General features: G+C 38.2%; 2 protein-coding genes across 4 annotated transcripts in view; one reads left to right on the top strand and one right to left on the bottom strand.

Moving 5' to 3' along the window:
* FAM149B1 (family with sequence similarity 149 member B1) overlaps positions 1–14,266 on the top strand; it is a 63,962-nt gene that overhangs the window by 45,681 nt on the left and 4,015 nt on the right. For all 3 annotated transcript variants that reach the window (XM_030862583.2, XM_070043858.1, XM_060286235.2), the window contains 6 exons: positions 5,462–5,586; positions 7,412–7,518; positions 9,912–10,136; positions 11,623–11,746; positions 11,989–12,114; positions 13,908–13,986. In XM_030862583.2, the coding sequence (XP_030718443.1) occupies positions 5,462–5,586; positions 7,412–7,518; positions 9,912–10,136; positions 11,623–11,746; positions 11,989–12,114; positions 13,908–13,986 (786 nt within the window). The remainder of the gene's footprint in view (positions 1–5,461; positions 5,587–7,411; positions 7,519–9,911; positions 10,137–11,622; positions 11,747–11,988; positions 12,115–13,907; positions 13,987–14,266) is intronic.
* The window catches only part of ECD (ecdysoneless cell cycle regulator), a 90,110-nt gene that overhangs the window by 71,854 nt on the left and 3,990 nt on the right, over positions 1–14,266 (bottom strand). The gene's annotated exons all lie outside the window — the stretch shown is intronic.

The following is a 14,266-nucleotide window of genomic DNA, read 5'->3' as shown; positions in this document are numbered from 1 at the left end:
TTGGTTAACAATGTTGTGTTAGTTTCAGGTGTACAGCATAGTGATTCAGTTATACATATACATGTATTTCCTTTTTTTCAAATTCTTTTCCCATTTAGGTTATTAGAGTATTGAGCAGAGTTCCCTGTGCTATACAGTAGGTCCTTGTTGGTTACCTATTTTATTTTATTGGAGTATAGTTGCTTTACAATATTGTGTTAGTTTCTACTGTACATACAGCAAAGTGAATCAGCTATACATATACATATATCCCCTCTTTTGGATTTCCTTCTTCATACTTTAAAGATGTTGTCCACCGTCTTCTCACTTGCACAAGAAATCTGATGTCATCCTTTTCTTTGTTCCTGCGTTCATGTATTTTTTCTTTGGCTGCTTTTAAGATTTTTCTCATTTTCACTGGTTTTGAGCAATTTGATTATGATGTGCCTTGATGTAATTTTCTTCATGTTACTTCTGCATGGAGTTTGTTGAGCTTCTTGGATCTGTGGGTTTATTGTCTTCATTGTTTGGAAAGTTTTCAGCCATTATTTCTTCAGATATTTCTTCTGGTGCCCACCATCCCTTAGGACACCAGTTACTCATATATATTAGTCCATTTGCTTACTGATCCCTCAAATGTGATGCTTTAATTAAAGAATTTTCTTCTCTGTGTATTTCAATTTGGATGTTTCCTATTGTGCCTTCAAGTTCATTAATATTTTCTTTTACAATGGTGAATCTGCTGTTAAGCTCATCCAGTGTATTTTTCTACTCATTGTTTTCTGTGAAGTATGATTTAGGTGAATTTTATATCTTCCATGTCTCTTTTTGAAAAAGTGGGATAACTCAAACATATGTGTGAATTCTGGGTTGGTTTCAATGATTGATATTCTTCTCATTGTGAGTTGTATTCTCCTGCATGGTATTCTTTGGGTGCCAGACATGGTGAATTTTATCTTATTGGGAGTTTTTTTTTTTTTTTTTGTATGTATCTTCTTCGGTTTTTCCTGGGATGCACTTAAGTTACTTGGAAAAAATTTGATCTCTTCTGGTCTTGCTTTTATGATTTGTTATAGACAGGTCATCAGTCCAACTAATTATCCCCCAGATACTGAGGCAAGATTGTCCTAAGTACTCTGCCCAATGCCCCATTAATTATGAGTTTTTCTAGTATGGCTGGAAGAACCAGGCACTGTTCCTGGTCCCATGTGAGCAGCAGGCACTATTCCCTCTAATTCTTTCAGTTGGTTCTCTTTCCTAGCCTCAGGTGGTTTTTTCTCATACATGCAGTGTTCAATACTCCTTTGAGTACTCAAAGGACACCCCACACTCTACAGATATCCTGGGTTCCCTTTCTGTGCATTTTTCTTCTCTGATACTCTGTCCTATGAACCCTAGCAGTCTTGGTCTCTCTGGACTTTCAAATCAGGGAGTCCACCAGGATCTGCCTTTGTTCTCCCTCTTTGTGTCATGTCTTGGAAACTCTTTCAAGGCAGTTGCAGAGCTAGCATCATTTGTTTACTATCTCATGGTTCACTGTCTTTCATTACCTGATGCCCAGTGTCTTAAAAGCTGTTGTTTCACGGATTTATTGGTTGTTTTAAGCAGGAGGGTAAAGCCAGTCCCTGTTGCTCCATCTTGGCTGGAAGCACAAGTCCAGGAAATACATTAAAAAAAACACTTCTATTAAAGTGTATCTAGGGGAGAGACTTCCCTGGTGGTCCAGAGGGTAAGATTCCATGCTCCCAATGCAGGGGGCCCAGGTTCGATACCTGGTCAGGGAACTAGAACCCGCATACATGCCGCAACTAAGAGTCCACATGCCACAACCAAGAAGTCCGCATGTCGCAACTAAGATCCCATGTGCCACAACTAAGACCTGGTGCAGCCAAAATAAATTTTAAAAATATATTTAAAAAATATAAAGCATATCTATATAGAATATTGCAAAATAAATTTACATCAAGCTTGATTAATTTTTTTTTTTTTTGCGGTACGCGGGCCTCTCACTGTTGTGGCCTCTCCCGTTGCGGAGCACAGGCTCCGGACGCGTAGGCTCAGCGGCCATGGCTCACAGGCCTAGCCACTCCGTGGTACGTGGGATCTTCCCAGACTGGGGCACGAACCCATGTCCCCTGCATCGGCAGGCAGACTCTCAACCACTGTGCCACCAGGGAAGCCCTTGATTAATTTTTAAAAACTGAGTCGACTTGTATGACCAATGCTCATATCAAGAACAGAACATTACCAACACTTCAGAAGCCCCTTTCATGTTACTAAACTCCTACCCCCCAAAAGTAAACCTATCCTGAGTTACAGCACCACAGATTAGTTTTGCCTGTTTTAAAACTTTTAAGAATGGATTCAAATAGTATGTGCCCTTCTGCATTTGGCTTCTTAAACTCAACACTGTTAGATTCAACTGTTTTGAGTGTAACAATAGTTCATTTTCATTGTTATATAGTATTTTATTGTATGAATATATCACATTGTACTGTTGATGGACATTTAGGTAGTTTCCAGTTTATGTCTGCTGGCATATAGTGCTGTTATAAACATTCTTGTATATGTCTTTTGGTGAACATATGTAGTGGGTACATAACAGTGGCACTGCTAGGTCATAGGATATGCTATTCCCACTTCAGTGGATACTGCCAAATTTTTTTCCAAAGTGGATGCATCTATTTACACTTTCTCCAGTATTGTATGAGCATTCCAGTTGCTCCACATGTTTGCCACAGTTGATACTGTCCATGTGAGTTTTTTTTTTTTTTTTTAAAAGCCACTCTGTTGTATGCATGTTTAAGTTCCCTTTTAAAGCTGGTATTGGAGAAGAGTAGGTCTAAGACCCTTTCAAAACAAACTGCTTTATATTATGTGAGGTTAAGTTTTGGGAGATACAGGACAGATAAAGTCCAGAGACATATCCAAACCCCAATAATAATAAATCCTGGTAATAAAGGAATTACTTCAGTTTTCAGTATCAACCACTGAAAGTTTTCAGAGAAAACTTTCATTTTACCTTTCACAATTTTACCAATGTTAGGCTATGAATTAATATCCTTTTAGTTTATTTTTCCATGCATCCATAAATTTAGGTTATTTCATTGTATAACTATTGTGATTTTGAAACTTAAAGTTTGAAAAAAAGACAATGATCTTATAATGGAGCTGGAAGGTCTCTGACTGGTTTAGTGGGTTGATTGACCTAAAATAGGGATCAGCAAACTTTGTGTATAAAGAGCCAGATGGTAAATGTTTTAGTCTTTGCCAGCCATCCAGTCTCTGTTGCAACTACTCAACTCTGCCCTTGAAAGCAGCCATAAACAATGTGTATATGAGTGGATGTGGCTGCGTATACTACTATATACTCAGTATACATCTTCCCCAAGGACATATATAAGAATATCCATGACAGCATTATATACTGGAAAACATAAACTGGAAACTACCCAAACATCCCTCAACAGCAGAACGTGATATATTCATATGATGGAGTACTATACAGTAATGAGAATAAGCAAATTACTCTTACAGCTTTATTTACAAAAACTGGCAGTGGTAATGGGCATGAGGTTTCACTAGTTGTGTGTGGCTATTTAAATTTTAATTAATTACAATTAGGTAAAATTTAAATTGTTCTCAATCACACCAGCCATATTTTATTTTTTTTTACTTAAATATAGTTGATTTACAATGTTGTGTTAATTTCTGCTGTACAGCAGTGATTCAGTTATATACATATGTACATTCTTTTTTAAATATTCTTTTCCATTGTGATTTATCATAGGATATTGAATATAGTTCTCTGTGCTATACAGTAGGACCTTGTTGTTTATCCATTCTATATATAAAAGCTTACATCTGCTCACCCCAACCTCTCACTCCATCCCTCCCCCAGTGCCCTCCCCCCGGTGACCACCAGTCTGTTCTCTATGTCCATGATTCTGTTTCACAGAATCACAAAGGTTCATTTGTGTCACATTTTTAGATTCCACGAATAAGTGATATCATATGGTATTTGTCTTTCTCTTTCTGACTTACTTCACTTAGTATGATAATCTCTAGTTGCACCCGTGTTGCTGCAAATGGCATTATTTCGTTCTTTTTTACAGAGGAGTAGTATTCCGTTGTATATATAATATATACCATGTTTTCTTTATCCATTCATCTGTTAATGGACATTTCGGTTGTTTCCGTGTCTTGGCCATTGTGAATAGTGCTGCTGTGAACACAGGGGCATCTTTTTCAATTATAGTTTTGTCCAGATATATGCCCAGGAGTGGGACTGCTGGATCATACGGTAATTCTGTTTTTAGTTTTCTGAGGAACCTTGATACTGTTTTCCAGTGGCCACACCAACTTACATTCCCACCAACAGTGTAGGAGGGTTCTCTTTTCTCCACATCCTCTCCAGCATTTGTTATTTGTAGTCTTTTTTAAAAAAATAAATTTATTTTATTTTATTTTTGGCTGCATTGGGTCTTTGTTGCTGCACGCGGGCTTTCTCTACTTGCGGCAAGCGGGGGCTACTCTTCATTGTGGTGCGCAGGCTTCTCATTGCAGTGGCTTGTTGCAGAGCACAGGCTCTAGGTGCGTGGGCTTCAGTAGTTGTGGCATGTGGGCTCAGTAGTTGTGGTGCACAGGCTCTAGAGCACAGGCTCAGTAGTTGTGGTGCATGGGCTTAGTTGCTCCGCATGTGGGATCTTCCCAGAACAGCGCTCAAACCCATGTCCCCTGCATTGGCAGACAGATTCTTACCCACTGCACTACCAGCGAAGCCCCCTGTAGACTTTTTAATGATGGCCATTCTGACTGGTGTGAGGTGGTACCTCATTGTAGTTTTGATTTGCATTTCTCTAATAATTAGCAGTGTTGAGCATCTTTTCACATCTTTTTCATGGCCATCTGTATGTCTTCTTCGGTAAATGTCTGTTTAGGTCTTCTGCCCATTTTTGGATAGGGTTTTGTTGTTGAGTTGTATGAGCTGTTTGTATATTTTGGAAACTAAGCCCTTTTTGGTTGCATCATTTGCAAATATTTTCTCCCATTCTGTAGGTTGTCTTTTCGTTTTGTTTATGGTTTCCTTTGCTGTGCAAAAGCTTGTAAGTTTGATTAGATCCCACACTAGCCGTATTTTAAATGCTCTATAGCCACATGTGGCTAGAGGCCACTATACTGGACAGTGCATATGTAGAACATTTCCTTCAATCTCCAAATGTTCTATTAGACAGCTTTGCTCTAGTAATCTTTGCTTTTCCTTATGCCAGGTACAAACAGGAATCACCAGCCTGGGAAACACTTTAAAATAAATTCATGGTTTAAAGCGTTTTTTTGAACTGTGCAGGTGGTATGAAACTGGGCTGCAAAGCTGTGAAGCCTATCTTGAGATTATGAATTCTCATGAAAGATTTTTTTTCACAGTACTGTTGTTGTGGGTCTGAAGATATTCATGGATAATAGATTCTATTCCTTTGCTCAGATGATGACAGTAATGTTGCAATCACCAGACCAGCTTCAGAAAGCCCCTGTGTGCTGAATGCACCACAACCTTTGGTCTTACCTCGAGTGCCACAGTCTAAGGTGCTGTCCATCACCTCAAATCCGGTAAGTCGCACAGGGGAATGTACTGGAGAACCTAGGACTGTTCTTGTAGATGAAGTTTGCTCAGTTATTTGCCTTAATTGTATCACTATGACTCTTTTCCAGTAAAGTTATGTGTTTATCACAGTAATCCAGTGACTCTTTGCAAAGATAAGTTTAATTTCAGTTTAAAAAATAGCAGCGAATGCACTCATGTCAATGAATTGTACATGTGAAAATGGTTAACACAGTAATATTATGCTATGTATATTCTACCACAATTAAAAAAAATTTAACCTGTTAAAAAATTAATAGAAAATTAGAGTTGATAAGTAATTCTCAATCAGCTCTTTTGAAAAGGCATCTATAAGCTGTGCAATCTAGACTCAACTATATGGTCAACTTAAGTCTGCTTTGGAAAAAATGAAAAATATGAAAAGAGGGACCAATATCAGATCTTCTGTGGCCTTAACATTCTGTCCTTTGAATTTCTTTTTGACTTCTTCCCTCTTTTTTCTCTTATCTCAGACTACCTGGTTTTTGTTTTATTTTTAATATTTGAATCTGTTGACATTTTTGCTTTTTGGATGTTTACTAATCATAACCAGATGTAAAAGGCAAATGAAAGGGAGGAGAAAATGGTTTCAAATAAGTCTGTAGACAAGCATATAAAAATGGCCATTTCTTGCAGAAGGTTGATAAGCCTGGTCTCATCCACGTGTAATGATTTATGTAATCCCAGTTCTTACAATGATAGCTTCCCAGTGTTACTTGTAGCAAAAAAAGTGTGGGAGCAGGGGAGGGATAAAAAGAAAAAGGATTCTCATCCTTGGCCCATGCTCATCGAGCCTGGGTTTAGTACCACATCTAGTATTTGCTTTGTTGGTGTACTGGCCAGATATTGTGCAGCTATATTTTAAAAAGGGTTATTTAAAAGTAAACTCAGCTTGTGAATCACTATACTGTACACACCTGTAACTTATATAATATGTACATCAACTCTACTTCAATAAAAAAAAGTAAATAAAAATAAACTGAGTAAGGCCCATACCTTATCACACTGGAGTATGACCTAGGTAATAATCTAATATTCCTATGATGGTAATAAAATACTTCTACATGTTGAACTGGCCTGGTTATGACCTAGGTAGCCTAAGCCCTGAAAAGTTAACGTACACAGTTCTGGTTGTTAATGACCAAAGGAAGGAGAAGCAATAATCCAAACATTCTTAAGACAAAGTAGGAGGAAAATGCATACTGTGGCAGAGAAGGAGCTGGCCAGAAAGGGCACTTAACTGACTAACTGAGAGAGAAAATAAACAGGACACTAAGGTGGCGGTGGCAGTTAAGATTAAATCCTGCTAACATTAAGATACAATTAACTCCTTCTAATAAAGTCTTCAGAATTTACGTTATTTTTGAGAGCTGACTGCTCCAGGTGTAGTGAAGGAGAAAGCATTAGTTGATGCAGAGCATAGGATTATGTGATGGTAAAAGAGATAGCGTTTACCCCTATTCTCCCCATTTTTGTTCCATATTTTGTTTTCTAGTATAATGTAAATAATAATAATAAAGGTCCTCTCTCCCCTATGAGGGTGACTATTAATTGCTTTCATCTAAGTTGACCAGGCTTCCCCATTTAGAAATGGAGAGGAAAGCACTCTGATCTTGTCATCTTGACAGTGGATTTGGGGCTCCAGCTGGGGTACTGACCAAGATTTACAAAAGTTAAGGCATAGGAGAAAAATGTATAAATGACCTAATTTGGAAATACTAACTTCTGGCAAAGTTGGGAAACCAAGCTGCTATCTTCACCAACCAATGAGTAACACCTTCTTTTGATATGTAGATGAGTCTCTGTCAAGCAGCAAGTGGTCATCAGCCAAATGTGAATGGTCTCTTGGTTCATGGGATGCCTCTACAGCCAAGAAATCTCTCCCTAATGGACAAGCTCCTGTAAGAAGTATAAAACTTTAAGACTATAGAGTTTAAGTAGATCACTGAGAAATAAAAGGAAAGCAAAGTCAGTCAATCAACATGCATGTATTGAGTACGTACCAAGCAACCAGAGACATCTGGGGAGTAAAAACATATAAGGAAAATGGTCTCCACCTTCAAGGAGCTGATAAAATAACTGTTGAGAAGGCACAAAGGTAAAAAGAGACCTAACCATACAGGGCATTCCTGTGACTGAGGGCGAAGTTTGTGTACTCAGTGTGAGCACTATGGTAGTCCCAAAGAAGGGAAGCATTTTGGTGGGTAAGTGTAGGTTTTGAACGTGTCCTTGAAAGACAGAAGTTTGGATAAGCAGAGAAGAGCAGCAAGGCTATTCTAGGTAGGAGGAATGGTGTGGAAAAAGGTTTGGAAACAGGAAAATACAAATATTTAGAAGAGAAAGCCGACCATTTTTGCTGTAGTAGGATAGGAAGCAATAGGTTAGAATTTTAATGTTCTGATCAAAGACCACTGACAATCTTCTACAACTAAAATAGACCATGGTGTGATTAGTGGGAAAGAAGACACTATGAAATTAAAGAACTTTGGGACCAGACTATGGAGGGTTTTGAATGTCATGTTTTTGAGATCCATCCATGTTGTTGCATGTGATTCTCTTTTATTGCCAAGTAGTATTCTATTGTAATAGTACACCACAATTTGTTTATCCATTCTTCCGTTAATGAACACTTGGGCTATTTTCCAGGTTGGGGCTCTTATGTATAAAAGGCACTATAAATATTCTTACACATGTCTTTTTTGTGGACCTATGGTCTCATTTTTCAGTATCTAGAAGTGAAAGTGTTACAGAATAGGTTAAGTGTATGCTTAACTTTATAATAAACTGCCATACAATTTTCCAAAGGAATTGTACCATTTTACATTCCCACGTGAGCAATGTGTGAGTCCAGCTGGGGAGCACATATATTTAAAACAGGAATCTGAAAGATAGATTTCACAGCAGTAGGACACAGATTGGATTGATGCAGGAGGAAATGAAAGTAAGGAGTCTAATGCAGGAGTTTAGGCTGCTATGGGTCTGTTCTCAAGTTGTAGCAAGACTAAAAAAAGGAATGAAATATTTTAGGAGATATTGCAAAAGAAATCACATTCTATAAAAATACAGGAATCAAAGTCAACTCAGATTTCAAGCTCAAGGAAAGCTTGTTTGGCAGGGGGAAAATGAGCTTAGGGTGTGTTGAGTTTACAATGATGGGCCATGTAGAAGGTCAGATTTGAAGGCTGATCTAGAAGTGTGGAGGTGATAAATCCAGTTATGAATGAATAGTCCAGAGGAAGAATAAAGATGAACAAAGAGCAGCTAAGGCCTAAACCCCTGTAATTAGAAAGCAGTAGGTTGTGTAAAGAAAAGGCTTAAGTGAATGGTTAGGAAGATCAGAAAGATCTCATATGAGTAATGCTCAAGGTTTAGCCCTATTCTGTGATGGGCATTTTTCCTTCAAAGTTCTCCAAACCCTGAGGCATATTTTGCACTAGAGGACACCAAAGTGGCCTGAAAGATTGAGGAACTTGCTGAAAGCCAAGAGCACATGGCAGAGCTTTATTCTTTCACTTCCCCTCCACATCACAGTGTAAATACTATCTCTTAGATGCCTTACAATAGAATCAAACATTCTCTCATCTGCTTAAAACACAAAAACAAAGCCGCTGAATCTACAAGGCAGAGTTTAAGCTACTGAACTGTTGAGCATGGTATTTTATCAGAGTACTTACAGGAAAGTGTTATATTTCACAGTTGTTTATGCAAATGGGGATCTACTGCCCTGGGCTGTACAAAGCTCTGGACCCTTTGCCTGTTCCCAGCTTTCCAAGGAACCCCCTATCCCTGTAGGCTCCAGCTAGCTCAGCATTTTAATCTCTGCAGTGGGAGCCACACTAGTGCCACACCACTACTAAGCAGCAATATTGGCCTTTCAACTAAGTCTTTCTGGTGACATTCCTTCAGCACAAAAGAATGCTTCAAACATGGTAGGAAGCACAGACCCTGAGGTAAACTTTTGGGAAGCACTTTGGAGTCGGTACCCTACAGGTTAGTCTTTATCAGTAACTGAAGAAGTGACTGTGATGGCAGGTGAAAAATGGACTTGCTTTCCCAAGTCTCCATTCTAGTAAATTATGTGTAAGATTGAAATGATGTCCTTCTTTTAGGTACACATTCTCATGCCTGAGCTAGATTATGTAACTTCTAAAACTAGGTTATTTATTGTTTTCTCTTTTCGCTTTTTTCTCCCTTGAATGTATTTTATAGTCTAAGGCTTTTTACCTTTTGAGTTCTGTCTCCCTGTACAGAGCAATCTTGATCTCACTGTGGGTTTCTGATATTTGGACACTAGAGATCTTGATGACAAGCTACTTATGAGGCCTGGGTCCAGTACCATCCTTTCAACTCGAAATTGGCCAAATCGAGCCCTGGAGCTTAGTACATCATTTCTGTCATATACAGTGCAGTCCGCCAGGAGACGCAATCCCCCACCACGTACCCTTCATCCCATCAGCACAAGCCATTCACGCGCTGGAACACCAAGACCTATGGAAGAAATACTCAGAGGATCCCGAGTGTAGGTTTCAAAAGCAGAATATCTGGAATCTATGGTAAAACTAATGAAGAATTTTACATAGAGAATGAATTTAAATCTAAGATTGAAATATATGCCTAAACAGTAATCATTACATATTCTTATGATGAACTGCACACTGGTGTAAATCTAATACAGAAAAAATGGAGTTAAATTTGAATGAAATATAGATATACTGGATCTTCCTATTGGTTTAGCTAAAGATTTATATTTCTACAAATAAAATGTTGGCTAGAATACTTCAGTAGAACTCACCAAAGGAATAAAAGACATATGTATTTTATTAAAACATTTTCCTTAGTGGGAACATCCTCAGTGAAATTCTTCCCCAAATAATAGTTAATTCTCCTTTAATATTTTTCTGTACCATTAGGATCTACCTATTCCATTGACAATGAAAACTTTAAAAGCTCAGATAAGTAGATGCTTATACACCAGGAAATATGTCCCTTGGCACGTCTTAGGAAGTAACACTAAACATGTTCTCTTCCCTTTTCCCACCTTTCATTCACTAGACACTCTGAGCCTCACTGTGCAAAAAATACCAAGCCAAGTCTTTAAAATAAAATTCTTTCATTAGTTGTTGACTTACAAAACATCTTAGGATAGTTAATTTCTAAGACTAAGAACAAGGGTGTGAGATGACAACACCATAACTGTGTTTTGAATTCAGCCTCTAAATCCAGAACGTCACTATACTTCTCTCCCAACACTTCTTGATTTTGACTTTTCAATTTCTTGTTACAATTTATCCCAATAGACTTACTAAAAGAGGTGTCCAAAACCACCAAAAATCTTTGTTAGGACACCAGGGTTCTCAGCTGCTCTCTATTTTGTTGATATACCTATATCTATACTGATATAGCTATACATTCATTTGAGTATGAGTGGTCTTGATGTATAATTAATCTCTCATCCCTCTGACAGTGCTTTTTTCCAAGTGGAAAAGTAAGCTGCTTTGTTTTTTCTGGGACATGAAAAGTATCATTCAGCTTTTAATTACTATCTTGGGCATGAGTAATACTGCAAACTGCTCCAAATCCCATGGAAGGAAATAAGTTTAGGAACTTTACCTGGAAATTATAGTTTTTAGTGAGAAGGACAACCAGAAAGCCCAGAACTGTGAGTTCCATCAGATGTGAAATTACAAATCCATAACTGTCAGAGAAATACAACACAATATAGGGAAAATTGTTTTATTCCAGTTCTCTGTGGGAGAAAGGGTCAACTTCTGCTGTATGCTCAGGATGAAGTTTCAACAATAAGAAAATACTATGAAGGAAACCCAAAACTTTAATTCTCCAAAATCCTTTCATTGAGATCTCTTCACTTAAAAATGTAGGCAGCTTAAAGCTTTCTGTGCATGAAATTAAACTCATCTGCTCAATTTATTTGATTCTAATCAGTTTGCTTATATTGTTATAACTTTATGCTTTCATGTCTTGGTTTCTGCTGATGGGATCTGCAGCCCAGTGGCGGCCGACTCACTCTCCTCTCCCTCACCACTGCCCCTGAGTCGAAATAATCTGCTGCCACCTATTGGCACAGCTGAAGTGGAACACTTGAGTACTGTGGGGCCACAAAGGCAAACGGTATGTCTTTCCTATTGCCTTTCAATGTGCTTGTAAAACCTCAGGGTCAGTAATTCTGCAGGGTCTGTGCTCTGGTCTTGACTTAACACTATATTTTGTCAAAAGTACACACTGAATTCTGATTCATAACGATGGCATTGGAGCTGCTTGGCCTGCAGTGACCATAACTGTTAGGGTTGATAAAGGACATGCACAGCTCCACTACGAATTAACTGTTTCTGTAATTTTTATCTCTTCTGCAGAAAACCCATGGCGATTCCAGTCGAGCTCGAAGTGCAGCGGTGGATGAGCCTAACCATCAGCAGCCCCACGAGAGGCTCCTTTTACCAGACTTTTTCTCCAGGCCCAACACAACTCAGTCATTTCTGGTAGAGTGACATACTTCCTCTATGGTCTTGATAGTTGAGGAAAGGGGAAAAAAATAGTTTGGCAGACTTAAGGCTTTACATGGTGGCTTAATCAAACTCTAAGAATAAAAGATGAGGTTCTAATAAAAATAATATTTTTAAGTTTTAAGTATATTTTGTTGAAACTCTAACTGGTCTCTGTCACTCATTCTTTTAACTTATACATAAATTGCAAATTCTAAGCAATTTAAAGTTTAGCTATTTCTGAGAATAAGCAAAATGTTAAACCCCAGTGTGTATCAGATTAGCATTAACTTCATTCTCTAACACTGCTCTTAGGGAATTACACAAAAAATGGTATCAGATTATGTATGTGGACTGGTGGATGTGCGAGTTAAGACTTTTGGGGGTTCTTAGTTAATTGGTGTTTGAAATGCTGACAATGCTTTACCACTTAATGTACATTTACTAGCCCTTTTACTTTTAAACAATAGAAAAAAACCTGATTGGGAGACTGGAGATCATGCACTGACCTTGCCCAAAATTGTAAGCCAGGAGCTCAGCCCCACCTCGTTTGCTTTGTGCAAGAGGGCTTGGAGAGCCTAGGAAGTGACTGGGGCTACACTTATGGCCCAGGAACCAGGCACCAGGAACCCACATCCTATACCAGTTTTCAAGACAGTGGTATTTGCAACACACTTATCTCAACTCATAACCCTTAAAACTGTATCAGCCTAAAGCACTGTACGATTCTTCCTCCATTACAAGAGTGGTGAGAGTAGTAAATGAATGGGACATTGTACTAGTTTCCTAGGGCTGCTATAACAAATTACCACAAACTGGGTGGCTTAAAACAATAGAAATTTATTCTCTCAATTCCAGAGCCTATTAAGTCCAAAATCAAGGTGTCAGCAGAGCCATGTTCCCTCTGCAGGTCCTAGGGAAGAATCTTTTCTTTCCTCTGTCGTAGTTCCTGGGCTGTTCGGCTTACTGCCTGTTTTTGTAAATAAAGTTTTCTTAGAGCAGAGCCACCATGCTCATTCACTGTCTGTGGCTGCTTTCCTACTGTAACAGCAGAACTGAGGAGTTCCACTGACAGTATGTACCACAAAACATAAAACGTTTACTATCTTGCCCTCTACACAAAAAAAAGTTTGCTGATCCCTGATAGAAAACATGGGGCTTCATCAGGAAAGAAAAAAAAAAAATCTCAAATCTCTTAATACCAGTGCTGACAGGAAACTGAGAGGGACGTTTTTATTCTAGAAGTACCAGTGGGATGGTATTGATAGCTTTTTTTAATATCTGCATTTAGGTATTTTAGTTGTATCTTAAAATCTTTAAATCCCTTGAGATAATTTTGAAATGTTTGAGTTCCATATTGAGAGTCACATTTCAAGCATGGAAGTAGTCATGGGTGTTTCAATGTTGCTGAAAAGGTTCTGGTTCTGTTGTTTTAAACAGTCAGCAGGCAATGGAAATCAGATAAAAATTCCCTTCACAGCCAATTTTAAGTATTTAGAAATATTAAACCATACGGATTATTTATAAATGCTAAGATTTTCTTAAAGACATATTAATAAAGTTGTAGAACTTGAAATTTTTACAAGTTAACAATGGCTCTGTGGGCTTCTGGCTTGGGATTTTTCTTACTTGGAACGTAAGAGTACACTTAGCCAACTTGTCCCTCAGAATGTCAGATGATGTCGATTACATTGCTGTCCAACTTCAAGGTTTTCCCTCCTACCAAGTAACACATTATCCTCTGGGAGAAGTCACATCGTAAGAAGTGTCTCATCTTCTCTCTTTTTCAGCCGGACACACAGTATCGTCGTTCATGTGCTACTGAGCATCCTCATCAGGCCCGACCTGGTAGGGGATCTGCAGGAACAGGTCGGGCCATGGCTTTTATTTTACTACTATGTGGTTAAGACCCTGCTGTTTTCCATGTTTATTTTTCCTTCCTCCAGATTTTATTACATTTTGTTTTCCTACATCTTTGTAAATTACCTCAAATTCATTTTGGAATATGGGATATAATAAAAAAATTACAGAACTCCACTGCTCAAAGCCAGAAAGTTCCAGATTTGTTTTCTCATATAAAAATTAACCTCTTGCCATTCCGGCAAACTACTTTTTTTTTTAATCTAAAAAATTTAAGCCAAATAAGTCA

This window comes from Globicephala melas, chromosome 16, assembly GCF_963455315.2.
Source record: "Globicephala melas chromosome 16, mGloMel1.2, whole genome shotgun sequence".
NCBI lineage: Eukaryota > Metazoa > Chordata > Mammalia > Artiodactyla > Delphinidae > Globicephala > Globicephala melas.
Note: the sequence above shows the minus strand (reverse complement) of the source record. Positions and strands in the feature narration are given on the sequence as shown.